General features: G+C 39.6%; 1 protein-coding gene across 9 annotated transcripts in view; it reads right to left on the bottom strand.

The window, feature by feature from the left end:
* runx1t1 (RUNX1 partner transcriptional co-repressor 1) overlaps positions 1-16,095 on the bottom strand; it is a 102,032-nt gene that overhangs the window by 14,582 nt on the left and 71,355 nt on the right. For all 9 annotated transcript variants that reach the window (XM_044138517.1, XM_044138515.1, XM_044138514.1 and 6 more), the window contains 4 exons: positions 14,714-14,955; positions 11,473-11,562; positions 6,596-6,777; positions 217-479 (listed from right to left, as the gene is read on the bottom strand). In XM_044138517.1, the coding sequence (XP_043994452.1) occupies positions 217-479; positions 6,596-6,777; positions 11,473-11,562; positions 14,714-14,955 (777 nt within the window). The remainder of the gene's footprint in view (positions 1-216; positions 480-6,595; positions 6,778-11,472; positions 11,563-14,713; positions 14,956-16,095) is intronic.

The raw sequence follows: 16,095 nt of genomic DNA, 5'->3' as shown, positions 1-16,095 counted from the left end.
ATTTATGAGTGTACCGGTTAATATAATGAATTAGAATCTCTACATGACTCGACTGAATCTGCTATAAATACTCTGGATCTGTTTGTGGACGGCAGTGTTGTGAAAGGTGGCCACTTGTGGTGTACCAACATGTTATGTCTATGATATAAAGTTGCACAAACAAGGAGAGAAAAACCAAAAAAAAAATCAGTAAACCAAAAAGAAAGACATTGTTACCAATGGGCCTGGCTCGCTCTCGGATTTCTCTGTGATTGGAGGCTGGGTGTCTGTATGTGTCACGGTAATGATGGGCGATGGCCATGTCGTCGAGCCTGTAGTGCTGTGGGGGAAGGGGACCTGGGTGGGGCAGCCCGTTGGGTTGGTAGGACAGTCCATTGGACGGACTGAAACGCTGAGCGGGGCTCATGGTGCAAGGCCGTTTGCTCGGGTGGACGTCTGGGTGGATGGTGCCGTCTCGCTCGAAACCGTTCTCTTTGGTTCTGAGCAGAAACACAGAATAACAAATTAGGGGTGTTTTTTTTTTTTTTTTTTGGCATTTGAAAAATCAAGATAATAGGACTTGATGAGAGAACATGACACTAAATGTGTCTTCAATCTCTTGTAGCAGAAAACAAAGAGATGTCACAAGTCACAATGTCACAGGTACAAATGATGTCAATATCACACCTCATTTGTAAAAAAAAAAAAATATGTGGCACAACACCTGCTTGTTAAATTTATTCTATAAAGGAGTGTAACAACTGGTGCACGCCCTAGAGCTGTTGCTCCAGTGCAACCTCCTACCAGATGAAGTAATTGCCATGCCAGGTTGCGTTACCTGGAATCGTCGAGGGGTTTTCGTTCTATTGAAAAAGTTAAATTTATACATAAACAATTAAACCTCGCTCACGAAAAGTAACACATGCAGACTCACACAAGTAGTTTCAAGGGGATCAGGTGGATTTTTGTTCGCCTGCTTCAGAAGATTAATGTGGCCAGGTGTGTGTGTGTGTGTGTGTGTAGGTGTGTGTGCACGCCTGCACATATGTGCCTACAGTATGTTTTTGTGTGTTCTCAGCTTTGTCAGTTCACAGTTAAAACCTGCCAACCTCCCCTGCTATCAACGGTCCCCTGGTTTCCTCTCTCCCCCTCTGTCTCGCTTCTCTTCCTTCCCATCTCTCTCTCCGATGAACAGATTGAACTTCTTAATGAGCTGTTTTTATGGGCTCCTAATGCTCATCCACAGCTCTCCATATGCTCTTTTCTTCCATCCGTCCATCTCTCAGTCTCCCTCGACTCATCCATCCACCTCCTCCCACGCGCGTCTCCCCTGCTTTCCTGCTGCAACAATGTTTGCATCTTATAGACACCAGAGAATAAACATGCACTTATGGTCACATTCATGCACTGTTTGCTCATGCGCGCCAGCACATTCTTGTTTATAGCTAAAATAAAGAAAAAAAAAGGGCATTTTGATTAGAAATGCACAGAGAAATCAGCTGGTGACCATTCCTGATTGGGATCTATTTTCTAATCAGCGAGCGCAACAAATAGCTATTAACAGGTCTATATTCTTCCATGGAAGCAGACTCAAAATGAGTTGTTTTCTGTATCTATGACGTGTCTGAAATGAAGCCAGAGGAGGCACAAAAGGTGTAACAAACCTTATTTTATTAGAATCATGTTGGCTTGTCATTCAGCTACTTTTAATCAGAGGGAAACGTCAGCTAATGTGAGTAATGCTGAAACAGTTGCAGCGGAGATGCTCTTTTCTTCTTCAGCAGTTCAATTCTGTCACTGAACATGCTGGATTTGTCAGAAATGGGAGTCTTCTGGACATTTCAAAGTTGAGATAAGGGTCTAGTTAAAGTTCACCAGGGGTCTGAAATTCCAGGACTCAGCGGCCAGTGAAGATGTGTTCCTGACTGGATTACTAATGACCGCAGCCTTCAGTCAAGTTCTACACAGTGATTCAGGTGTGTTAGGGCTAATGCTAACTAAAACTAGCGTGAGCGTGACCAATTAGTGCTCGTTTTGACAAATCAGAGATCTCGTTTTACAGCAGAGCTGTGTAACAACAACAGTTCACACACGTTGAGATTTTGCCTTTCGTAATAAATAATGATTGTTCACTACACAAGGCTGCTTAGCATTCCCATATAGTTACAGTGAGTGAATGCTTTGAAAGTCTAACTCAGTGCTGCTTCCTGCTACCACAGTTCTGACTAAAATGAATGGTTTCTTAACAGCTTCTGCAGGAGAGATCATACAGAATATGGAGTTCTGGAGCAAAATATGCAGGTCAGATCTTACTCTACCTGCAAAAGTATGAGGCCAATCACTGTAGTGTGCTTCTGCACTCTGAGGTGTTTAAAAACAGTACAACATGTCTAATGGTTTGAAGTTGGATTTATGTTTACATACAAGTGTTCCCCAGAATCTGGCAGCATCGATGTTTTTAGACTCTCAGTTGTAGCTCTATAATTTCAGGCTATTCTTGAAAATGTTTTATTTTATTTTAATTAAGATGGCTTTCCTTTCAATGTATTCAGAAAGTGAAAACTATATTTTGTTGTTGATACTTCTTGCATCAAAATAGAAGTCAGTAGAGCTTTACAATATCAGCAATCAGAAATCAACTAAAAAACATCCCTGACTGCTTACATATATTTTGAATAGGGTCAATAATAATAATAAAAAAATCTAATTTATACACATAGGCATTAGTTTTCAGTAATTATTCAGATTTGCTCTTTGGTAACCTGGTTAAACTGACCAGCAAGTTTTTCTTTAATTTGTCACTAAAATAACGTAAAAAAAAGATTAACAAAATTAACAGCGACATACAAATATACACACTTCTGAGGTTTACTGGGAAAGTTTCTTGTGCAGTTTGAAAATAACAAAACACTCTGCTTCCTCCCTGAATGGACAGTACGCAGCCTCACTCCCTCTGGCAAGGATCACAGCTTGTAACAAGTTCTTTCTAGCAGCTAGAAGTCCCTCAGTTCTCGTTTGGGGGATTTTTACTTGTTCTTCCAGAAAAAGCACAAAAAGCCTTTGAGCCTCTGTGAAGTTCTTTTGCCAGCCTGCATGCTCCGCTCCTGTGAGGTTTGTCCAAAGATTTCTGATGCTGATTAAATTAAAAGCCTTCGAGGGGCAGGGAAAACCTTCACCTTACGCGACCATGGCGCGAAGGTCGGAATGCTGGTGTGAAAGGAATCCTCTTTATATCTGCAGCCTCTTGTTTGTGCCAACAGTGTGATGTGTGCTTCCAGAACTTGTATCTATTAACGTTCCAACAAGCAGAGACTGTTTACTGTCACTACTTTAAAGCGCGATCCGCCCATCCGCAATATTTAACAGTAAGTAGATGATATTTCTGTCAATGTTTTGCATGCTATTTTCTCTGACTATAACTCTCCTCATTCAGAATAAAATACACTCAGCCCGCAGTATGTTCTACCATTTTACAAACTATTTTATAGCTTTTTAGCTTGCACAATTGCAATACTTAATTTCGTGGCGCAGACACAGAAGGCATTCTCTTCTAAAAGGTTCTCCATTAATGTGGGAAATCAACCTTAATGTTGCTCTGCTGCCTTGATTTGTCTCCAAACAATCAGCTCTCTTGTAAAGTCAAATGTCGAGTTCAATTCCAACTCTGGCTGTGATTTAATAAATATACTCCCTTGTGAAGAGAGAGACCTTTAAAAGGCATTTATGAGTACTCCCAGCTGTGGAAAAGTATTTTCACTTATTCCCTTTGTTCTTCCGTTTTAGTCGCACCTCAGTGTTTCAGATGATCCAATAAATTTTAATTTTAAGCAAAGGAAACCCGAGTCTATCCAAACAAATCTTGCCAAACATAAAAATACTCTGGAAAGATTTTGTTAAATTACAAATTACCGGTAATGCATTTAAAAATCTGTATTTAAAAAAAATCATTTTAAGTTAAGACAGGGTCTGTCTTGACAACATGGACTTGATCAGAAATCAATAGATATTTATCAGTCCGGACTAAGCATCACAACTGCACTACTGAATGCAACTGGAATAAAATGTGAATTTACAATAGCCTTTTTACAGTGATAATGGTTTGGTTGTGTGTATATATTTTAATGATATTCCTGATATACACATGTTGTAGCTGCTGGGAAAAAATCTTCACCAAACTTGCAACTTTTCAGGAAACATTTTTTTGTCAAAAGCCGCATGCTGCTTTTATGCTTTTCGACAGATTTTCATCAATGAAACATAAATAAATGTGATGCGTAACCAATAGAGCTGATTTTCACAAAAGAAAACTCACAAAAATAAAGAAACTGCAGAAAAAGCAGATTTTTGCCCGGCAATGACAATATGATTGTTCTAATCAGCATGCCATCGACAGAGCAGATAATTGTTGGAAATTAAGGATTTCCACTGAAATTCCAAATATTCTGGGAAGGCAGAGTGGAGGTAAGCAGAAACTGGAGGTGCTTAGCCAGCCATAATGGTGCTGGAGCCTCATCTGTATGTGTTATCAGCCCATCTCCCCAGGCTCTCACACAAGTCTGAACTCACACTTTCACACTGGATATACCCTCACACACACACGCACGCACACACACACACACACGTGCACACGCACGCACACACGCCCACACACACACACACACACACACACACACACACACACGCCTTCACACGTAGATACTGCTTTTTTTCTCACTAAATACAGATGCTGCCATACTTTTTCACTCCTCTCATATTTTCACCTCTCGCATTTATGAACGCACCTTTTCTCCTAACCCCATTCCCCTGAGTGCCAGACGGCCTTGCGAATAAGCAGGTATTACTGAAAAAAAACAAACAAAAAAACCCCCCAAAAAAAACAAAACAACAGACTATCCTGGTGTTGAAAGAGGCCGGGGTGGAGTTGGATGGGGAGGTGAGAATGTTTAATAACACATTCAGCAGTTTTGCCCCTCAGCAGATATAATATGCACATTTCCCTTTCACCTAGCCTGTCTCCATGTTTTTCCAGCCTCTGGGACTTCATATTAAAGGATAATGCTTACATTGTACTTGCAGCCCAGACAAAAATGCATAACAAAACACAATTCTATTCAAACTTACAACCAGAAACTTAAAAAAAATGCTTAATAATGATAAATGTGAGAACTTGTACGTAGATTTTAATACTTTTCCCCTTTGTTACCTACACACAAACTTCATAAACAACTCTTCAAGCCTAAAACGACTCTTTGCCTTAATTCATCCAGTTCTTCTCTAGGTTTCAGTTTGAAGAAGTGCAACCAACACTGAGCCACTTTTAAAGTCTCCTACACGGATTGGATGACACAGCAATAGGTGGATTGAATTGATTCGAAAAGAGAAACATACACACTCCATGTTTACAAACATGCATGCATAGAAATAATTAGATGTTGCGATATTAGAATCTGCAAAATCTCTTTGTTAAAGACTTCTAAATCTGCCTCCTAAGTTGCAGATGATTAGCAGGGATGTCTACCTCCAGTCCTCAAGAGGCGCTACCGTGCAACTTTTGGATGCATCCCAGTTTTATAACATCTGAATCAAGCATGTTTTTTTTCTTTCTTTTTTTTCCTGCAGAGCCCTGACAACAAGCCATTCATTTGATTCTGGCATGATAGACCATTTTCACAGGATTTTTAAGTATTGTCAGAATACTGTGACCAGCTAACTCAGCCTAAATTTAATAAATGCTAAATTTAGCAAGCGCTTCCTGCTAAACCTAGCTATGCCATTAAGTATAGCTTCCTCTACTTAATGATTATTTTAGAGGGTAATTCATCTGAACTAAATTTGATTATCTCTAGTTCAAACCTAACCTGTGTAAGGCTATACTCTGTAGAAATTTTCCCAGACACAGTTTGGCCGTTAGCAATTAGAACCACCTTAGCATAATGAGAGAAATAAATGATTATTATTATTACTGGATTATTCTCAACTTGTGATATCGGCAGTCCATTTATGATTTATAAAACATTCATTTCCAAAACCAAAATAACTTTCCAAAACTATTGTGCAAATTTGTCTTGGCTCATGAACCTTGTACCTTTTTGTCCTCTTTATTGCCTTGAAAAAAAAAGACTAACAAGGTATCAAAACATATTATTTGAAGTATTCCACCACATTTCTTCTTCTATCTTGTACAAGTGGATGTCTTGGTAGAGCCAGGTGTATGTTATCAACTTCCTCTCTACAGTTCTCACCTATTAAGGGCAGCAGCGAGGAGCCAAGACCTCCAGCAGAGCACATCAAAAAACGCAGTGGTGCATTTACAAACCCTTCCCATACATACATTTACACATCACACTATTGCCTCCTGTTGGCTCAGCCCGTGTTTGGGGAGTAATGCAACAGCTCAATGGGATGCAGAAAGCCTCAAAGGGATTTATACATGAGCTCAACTAACAGAGAGAGGAAGAGAAGGTAGTGGCGGATTTGAGAGAGGAGCTGGACCAACCGTTTAATTCGGAAATCATTTAACTCATCTTCTCACAAATTCGGTTGTTCAGAAAAAACACTTCAAGAGGCAGAGTGATATTCTAATCTTTTTTTTTTTTTTTTTTTTTGATATGCCCACCTGTCTGGCGTCCTTCTCTTGCCGTTCTCGTTGACGTCAAGCAGGAGCTCGGAGGAGTCCACTGGGGATGTGGTGCTGGTATCTAGGAGTAGCTGCTCGTGCTGAGCCAGATACTGAGCTGGGTTCTGCTTGGCGAGCCTGGCACAGTGTAGAAGCTCCCTCTGAAGCAACGGCAGGTTGGCCTGGAGAAAAAAAATATATATATAATAAAATGATGTCAAAAACAAACAAATAAAAAACCTCAAGGCAGGAAACATTTTTAGGGGTTTTCCACCTGCTGGTACAGCTAGAGCCAGTTGTGTGCTGAAAAGGTTAAAACAGAAGTTAAGAAGCAGTTTTCCTTTTCACAGCAGGGACTCACCTTGAAGTAATTTAAATTGTTTTTAGCATTTCTGTGGAGGAACAGAGATCAAACCTACTTTTTGAACATATATATATATATTTTTTTTACGATTGCTTTTATATAACACTTTTGATGCTGCCAACTGGGAGTTAGATCTCTGTTTGTGACATCATGGCAAACAGGAGGTACACATGTGGTTTTCAAAAAGCTGTTAAAAGACGTGAGTCACATATTTTAATAGTTTTTGAAACCACATGTCACATTATGCGACAGTGTTTGTTAATTGGAAGATAGCTCCCGTTTAATTATGAAGTGGTGGCGAATGCAGCTCTTTGTCTTATATTAAACCAAAGGCAAAATGAAGATTTAAGATTAAAAGCAAAGTGTTCAGAATCTTTTATTCACTTATTTTCTTTTATGAGTTCACCTTCAGCTGCAAATAAGAATTTTTATTATTCTGCTAGTGAGAACGGTTGGTACCATATTGTTTTTTTTTTTTCTGTTTTATGATGGTAGAAACAAAAAAGACAAGCTCCAAATAAACATTTTATTAAGTAGCATTGTGTCTGATTTGATTTCATATGATTGTATTTTAACGTTTTTACAAGTTATTTTGATGTCGTGATTCTGTTTTATTTTTGATTCTGTTTTCCTGGGCAGCAATTAGGGATTTTTATCTTGAAAGGCATTATTCAAATGTCTTCAATAGTGTATTTTTATTATTATTTTTTTGTCTCATTCAGTATACGTCAAAAAGTCTAATTTTAGTCACGCTTGTCATTCCAAGTTGGGAAGTTTCCAGATGTAAAAAAAAAAAACAAAACAAAAAAAACTGACAAAAAAAGTGGTGTGTCATATCATGTATTTCTGAAGCGTCCAAACACATATTTTAAGACTACAAAATGAATCTATGTAGAAATAATAATATTACTCAAGTAAAAGAAAAAGGTGCAGTGCAGTAAAACTACTTATATAAGTACATTTTTCCCAAAAAAGTTACACAAGCGAATGTAACAAGTACCAGACATTTTTGAACATGAACAACATCAGTAGCCTAAAGGCTACTAGTTAACAAGCTTAAGGTGCGGTATTAGTATTAGCTAGTCATCTCTTTTGCTAACATTCAACAGCTTTACTCAATTCAGTCGGTTAGTATAGAGAAAAAACGGTGCCATGTTCTTTGCGTTTTGCTGGTTTGCTGCCTTATTTTGCACCTGACCAGATGCAAAATAAGGTTTCTCATTCTTTGACTCAAAGCACTGATGATTAAACTCACCTTTGCATTACTACTGAACCATAACTGCTCTAAGTGACCCGGAGCGCATCAACACCTATAAGGTTTCTCTGACGCATTCATTTTTCCTTTTTTTTTTTTTTTTTGTAAGAACAGCACCTTCTTTTCAATCTGTCTTTGACTGTAACAGAGGGAGTCTGCTTTCTTGTGAAGTTACAGGGACATGCAGGTATGTGAGCATCCACTTCAAAGACATCTGATGGCATGTGTTTCAAGGCAAGAAGATGAAAGCGTTGCGTCAGGAAGGCTCAGAACAAGAATGGGCGCTATTTTAGCTGGGATACATCACGCTTTAGGTGGGTTAATCTTTGTTTTGTCCTCTGAAAAAGAAAATCGTTCAAAGTCTTAAGACTTTTTGGGGTTTTATAATCTTCTCCTTGTCTAGCTTTACTGCTTTAATGTTTATTCCCCTGATCCACTCCGACTTTTCCATCTATTTAATCTCCTGTTATTCTAATCTTTGCATAACCCAGCCCTAATTTATTTATTTATCTTTTATAGGATTAATGTTTAAGTCTATGAAAATCACCTTCATACAGTAAAAGAAATGCCAGGAGCTGAACTTTGCTTTACCTTCCAGAGCTAATGATCCAGTAACAGTTTATGATCATAATTATTCTAGAATAGAAAAGAGGCTAAAATAAATAGCTTTGACCCTGATGGACCAATCTTTTATTAATTGGAGGTCATCCTAATTGCCTGTGAGATGTGGGAGGCATTAACAAGGAGACTGAGTCAAGAAATGCAGAGCACTAAAGAGGCTGCATCATTTTTCATGTGATTAAGTGCGATGTTTGCTTCTGTAAAGCTGCCAGACAGTTAGACACACACGCACACAAGTACACGCAATAAAATAAACCATCAATAAGCATTCGATAACCTAAGTTTAAAATATGGTTCACATTATTACCTTTTTCTTTTGTAAAATAACAATGAAGAAATCTGAAAAAAGTGCCCTTAATTTAGTTTTCCTTTTTGGAGTCAAAAATGACAAAATATTAACTCACTTTGAAAGACATATTTTTATTTTATTTAATTTTATTTTTTTACAAAGTATTATCTATTCAGTCCTCTATTGCTTTGTGGCGCCATCTCACTGTAAAAACAGCTGCAAGTCCTTCAGTTTCCTGTAGCGCTGAACATCCAAAGACCGTCAATTTTGCCCATTCTTCTTTGCGAAAAGAGTTAAACTCTGTCACACCGGATTGAGGGAGTCTGTCAAGTTCAGTTTTCAATTATCAATTTTTTTTTTTTAAATAAATAAATTTAGATCTAGACCCATTCCCCAGCCTCAAGTCTGCAGCCTCTAATACGTTCTTCAATAAACTCTGACATGCTTTTCTGTCCAGCCACTGATTTTTCAGTTCTACACTCTGTCAGTCTATCGCATGAAATACCAATAATAATCAGACAAAAACATTAATATCTACATCGAACACCATAGTAGACAATGTAGCTTTTGCATGCCTCTGTTATCCCATTTTAATTATTTCCTCTTGCGGCTTGTTCTCACTAGCGGATTCGTTGTGTCGCGCTGAAAGAAGGCTGAACGGTTCGACTGCAACGGCACAACGTAAGCTGGCGAAAACAGAGAAACGCTGTGGCAAATATGTGGCGGACGCCCGACAAGCACATCGCGTCCCAGGCATTGTGTGGTTTATGACGGTCTCCTTCCAGTAAGGCCTCCAAACCAATTTGTGGTTTTAGCATTAAGAAAAAGGGGACAAGGAACTGAGTGGGTTTGAGATGGCGGGTCGAACTTTGTGTACGAAAAAAACCACACGCCCTGACGCACATTGTTGCACCTTTAAATGTCCCCCTCACCTACGTATGCAAGGTACCAGATGGTACATAGCATTAAAAGGCCCCACTGTGGGAAGACACTAAAATTAGGTGCTGGAGAGAGAGACAGCAAAATAGAGAGAGGGAAGGAGAAAAGCAGGGTGAGGAGGGGGAAGAAGAAAGTTGCATCTTTGATTCCACAGCCATCCCAGCGATGCACTCACCATCTGGCAAGGAGAGGAAAAGGGAATTGGGCGGACAGACGGATGGACGAATTGATGGAGAGAGAACAGCAGCGTAAGGTCGAAAATAATTGCAGGTGAACAGATAAGATAAATAGGGGAAAATGACAAATATAGCAGAATATTGGGTTAAAGGCGGCGTAAACAAAGGGCTAAAGGGTGTGACAGAAACAAGCCAGCTTGATATTAAATGTTCCGCCTGTCCGTGCGCCCCGTCTTTCAGTTACAAACTGATATTGATCTCATCTCCACACACATCCCAGAACATGAGCTGGACTGTGACTGCACAGTGGATCCCGCAGTACAAACCCACCGGCCCATTCGTCATGTTTGACTATCACAACAAATCGTAACTCTGCCACCGCCACAGGCCTTCCCTCCAGGCCTGCGAGCTGCAGACCAGCATATGCAGCTACGCAACACTAAACGCACACAAACAAACGACCACAGCTTCGCTCGTAGATACAAACCCAAGAATCGCCATCACTCTTAATTCTTATGTGGCAAGCTGGGACAGAGATGGGAGGGAAGCTGCATGCTCAAAGTTTGGGATTTTTGAATGGAGGATTTTTTTAAAGGGTTATGAGCATTTAATAGTTAACATTACCTGCAGCTGATCGCTGTAATATTTGATTTATTTAAGATAAATCCAGATTATCTAGTTCCATTTCAAAACGGCTACATTGTCTGGATGGTGGAAGTCTGCTATGCTCTTGGACACGCAGCTTTAGCTTCAGGCTACGACTCCTTGGATTTATACTAACTAAAGGCACAAAGTGAGTGACCCACTGCAGGTGCAATATTAACAACCTAGAATCTTTTAAAAGAATGAAAGTATGAATGAATGAAACTGAGACAAAAACCTGCCGAGAATCTCAAAAATAGATTCACTAAATATCTATCTGCTTTTCTCCCACGTAAAGACACAATTCAATTCGAACGTGTTTGTTAGTTTTTAGGAAATAATTTTTGATACTGGAGTGAAAATACATTGAGAGAGAAAGAGCGTTAAACTTTGTGTTAAACAGCAAGGGGGGAAAAAAACTGAAGAATAAATCTGCTGAAAAATAAAGGCAAATGCTGAAAATGGGAATGAATATCTTGAACTTAAGTGGGCACATCTGGATCTCGAATGCCTAAATGCTTTCCAGATTCTGGTTTGAGAGACGTACAGGCAAGCAACCCCTTTGTAGTCATTGTATATTTGAATATCTACCTTCAGAAAGGGTACGACAAAAGGTCGTAGGGGGAAGTTGGTGGCTTCTTGGAGCTTGGAGTGGAATTCCTCGATGGTTAGTGTGGAATTCTGTGGGAGAAGAAGAGAGAAGGAGAAGGAAAACATGACTCCATGTGGAAGGCATTAAGTGATAATATTACTTATTGGAAGCTAAGCTGTATCCTGGTCTGGAGTGAATGTTTTGGGTTTTGTAATAGGAAGCATATGTGGCAGACCACAGTGAAAAGAGCCTCACAAAACAAAGACACAAGCAGAAATCTCTAAATGTTTGTAGTCGTAGGCATTAAAAAGTGACGAATTGCATATATATTTTAATAACGGGTTGTCTATATCTTTCTTCAGGGTCTAAGACTGTTCATATCATCTCTGCACTCTAAATTATATGATTTAATTTGCTGCGTGTTGTACTTTTCTGCACAGTAAGCTGAAAATGGTTTTCTATGGTATTTCAATTTTACTACGAGCCTCAAATATTAAGCATCCTCCATATTAGGATGACATCAGTGGACCTACTTTACCAGTAAGAGGGCTGAACAGACTTAAATGAAAAATATTCAAAATAAATCATCATAGCCAAGAATTTTTGGGAGTTTGTCGTAAAAGTGTTGCTGTTTTAGTTTTTGACAGACCTCCAGATCTTGCCAAGACTGGCAGGACATGCATCACTTTTATTACCCTGGATATAGTGCACACAAACACTTCAGATTTGACCTTTCACCTTAAAGAACTAGCAATGTTAAGGCCATTTCAGAATATCCTTGCTGGATCCTTAGGCTACCTCCTATCATCCATAAAGTTGACAATAAAATAAACAAAATCCTAAAAATAAGCAAGTGCAAAACAGTCAAGGAACTGAATAAACCCTGGTGTGCATTCATTGACGCAAAAAAAAAAGAAAAAAGAAAAGCTTTAGGGCATTTGGACGTTTAAATTTTTCCCCTACAGAACATTTCCCTTGACATGAAGTTCACCACGACACACTATCAGCATAAACATGCAAACAAAAGCTGCAGTCACAATCAGATGTGAGCAGATTCTCCAGAGTACCTCCATATGTGTTCAAATACACCAAGCCTTTCATTTCATTCAATGTCTCAAGCTGGTCAAAATGGCCACCTTTCCAGGTTAATGTCCATTCAAACTTTTGGGGAATTAAAATAAAGTCTCACACTTTTATATTCTTGTAATTTCTTCTTTTACTTTCTCTCAAAAACAGCTTCAAATTGTGGCACTCTGGAGATTTTCATGCTCTCTGTATGTTTTCACCAGACAGGCTCTTGTGCCGACCGAGGATTAGAAAGTGGTACTGCAAAACGTCTAATAGGTTCTAAAATCTTTTAGCCACTTCTAGAGATTTTCAAGAAAGCCATAACTTTTTTTGCCAGCATCTCTGCTTTTGAAAAAATAATCTGCATTTTTTGCCGCCGTTTTATTTTTTCTAACATCATTTTTTTCTACAAGACCTACTTGAGCCACTGTTGCCTCAGAGTTGTTACCATATGTCTGATAAAACAAGTGGAACTGAGATCCTTTTACCAAACATGTTCTTCTAATTTCCTATTCTTGCTATTTTTTTCCCCAGTAGTCAAAAACGATCTCTTTGTATCTGTGTTTGTACTTTAAGATCTTTCTGTTAAACACAAACGTTGATGTAAAATCTGGATTGTATCTTCTTTTGTTTCCATTTTAATGATCGATAATACGGCTTTCAGTTTTAGCACCAAGTAGACAAAGGAGCCGAACATGCACACTTGCAAAATAACAGTCAAACAAGAGAGAGAGAGAGAGAGAGAGAGAGAGAAACAAAAAGAATCAAGCGAGACAGGCACCGTGACAAAAAAAAAAAAAAAAAAAAAAAGCAGACGATATTATTTTTCCTCCTCGCACTCTGAATTATTTCCCAGACCTGAGTTTTGTTGCATTCAGTCTTACATCTGTTTGCCCAGATTGCGACGGGGCTGTTCTTGACAGCCAGTGAAACCTCCTGAGCCTCCGTCTCTCCCTCTCCCCGGCACGCAACCGACTAATTAACAGTGTCACTCTTTTCAATAAGGCAGGAGGAGGGACACAGAGATGCTGATAGCAGAGATGAAACGGAGGGAGAACAGAGAGATATGTGGTGGGGGGAGGCGTGCGAGCCAAAAGGACACAGGAGAGGCACGTGCGTACGCAGACGATGAGAAAAATAAACACGGAAAAAGCCAAAAACAGGTTATACTCTGTGTGGTTAATTAAGAAAATATCTCCCCCTCTCTCCTCTTCATCTCTTCTGCCTCCTCCTCTTTTCAGCACAACATTCAATCACTATTTCCGTATCCCCCTGCTCATTAAGCTCAAATTTTCTCTGATCACAGCCTTGATGTATCCATGTCAGCTAAGCTAGAGAACACATCTGTTTTATCTAATCTCAGTTGGTGGAATGTGTTTTTACGCTTGCAGGCTTCATTCGTGCTGCTTCGGATATAAGGTTGAAATAGTGTGTTTTAATGTATTCATTTGTACCAAACCTTTCATAAAACTCTGAGTTATAAGGCTTTAGTTTAGAAGGGGATTTAAAATGAAATGACCTTCTTTATCGTGATCGTGTGAAACGCACACAACTCGTAATTTATATAGTAAGTTCAATCATTTAATAAAAAGTCTAGAATGACATTTTTCCAGCTGAACTGAATGACGTTAGGAAAAACCAGATCAGACCAACCTGAAAGCAATGTTGTACAGAAAATTCATCTTATAATAGATTTTCAGGGCAACGTAACATATGGCACAACTCGGTGATGAGAAAATTCACTTTAGAAAACTCCAAATATGGTAAAAAACAGACAAAAATACCAGCAAAACGTGAGTAAAATAGTAAAATGATAGCGCTAGTTTCAGTGTTTATTAAAGCTAAAATATCAATGTTTAAAGGAAACAGTAACAATACACTGTTTGGTGAGATCTGAGCCAAGCTGCACACTGATTTACATCATTGTTTATGTAAAACTAATTTACAAAAGTTGTCAGGTGAAGCACTTACGACAGAAGGCATTTACACATTCCTAGAGTATTTAAAATCTTGCTTTACAAACGCAATTAAAGAACAGCTTACTGTGAACGACAAGCGCTCTCTCAATCACTTTTTTGTTCAGTGGGAAATACTAAACATGCTACTCCTGCTGAGTATCTTCCAAAAATAAAGTTACTTTTCACCATTCTCATACACATGGAATCTGCTCACCACTAGTCCCAGCACTAGCGTGCGGACTCGTTCGCCGATTTCGGGTGAGATGTCGTTGCCAAACTGTTGTAGAGTCGTGAGGAATCGCTTGAGTTTGCTGAGTTGCCGGGCACCGCAAGCCGGTGGCAGCTGCTGGTTGGCCAGCGAAGATGAGGAGGATGAGCTGGGGCCGTTGCTGTAGCCATTCGGAGGAGATGGCGCGCCGTTGAGGGCCGTTGGGGAGTGGCTACTGCCATTTGTCACTGCACAAAACAAAGACGAGAAGAATTTTAAACTTAATTCTTGACATGTTTGGAATCTCACATTGAAGGACACGAAAAGATAAGATGTTTGTTCACGAAGGAGCGTACAAGCCATCCAAGTCTTAACTATGATGAGGAGACAAGAAGAGGAGCAAAAAAAAGATGTCAGAAAAGAGACCAATCAAATGAGACAACGGTATTAATAAATTGAACAAACACACTTTATTTAGCGACAGACAACAGCTCATCCAATCCACCGATTCTAGCGACTAATCAAAGCAATGTGCGCTCCACTGTTAACACTCTTTGCTCTCCACATTTGTTAGCAATTTCTGTGCTTTTTCTGATCCGTTAAGTCATCCCCACAGAAAAGCACTTGGGAGACATTTCACCTCCTCACTCCTCCTCACTCCTCCTCACTCCTCCCTCTCCTTCTCCTCTGCAGTCTAAACAAGCAGGGACAGCGGGACCCCCACTGGAGTGAGACTACAGCAGTCGCGTGTCTTTGTGCATGTTGGGGGAGTCGATGTACAAAGACATACAAGGCAACATAAACCTCTCTCTTTAATGAGATTAGTCTCTGACTAGCGATACATTCACTCCCCCTCTGGCCGCCGTCCAAGGCCGCCACTGTAAAGAGACGAGATACTCAAACTGCATCTGGTGACAATTATGGCGGACGGAAATCAAAGCGCACTGCTTTGTAAAAAAAATAAATAAAAAAAACCTTTGGCATGGGTAATGAGAGAGCCAGGTCTTTCCTCCCTCATTGCACGGAAGCATCGACGTTAATTGTGGGGTGCAAGTGTTTGCAGCAGAAAGAGGCAGAAGGCTAGAAAAAAAAAGTGTATAAATTAAGTTCAAGGGGTGCAAGGAAAGTCTGAAGCAGGAAAAGAACAAAACAGAGCCTCTGTTGCAGACTGGAAGGAGCGCCGCTTAGATAAGACGAGAGAGCTTGAAGGATTTTGAGCCACACGGCTTCAAATTCCTTGATTCTAGTGCTCTTCATGAAAGTGGTTAAGTATCTACTTCTGAGAGAATACAAGGGTATAATTTGCTCATCAGCAGTGATGTGCGTATCATGGCGAAGCTCCAACAGTTTGTAAGCGTGGGTGTTAATGAACCAGCGGAGGGAGCTCT

Source organism: Gambusia affinis, linkage group LG14, assembly GCF_019740435.1.
Source record: "Gambusia affinis linkage group LG14, SWU_Gaff_1.0, whole genome shotgun sequence".
NCBI lineage: Eukaryota > Metazoa > Chordata > Actinopteri > Cyprinodontiformes > Poeciliidae > Gambusia > Gambusia affinis.
This window is presented reverse-complemented; position numbering and strand designations above follow the sequence as displayed.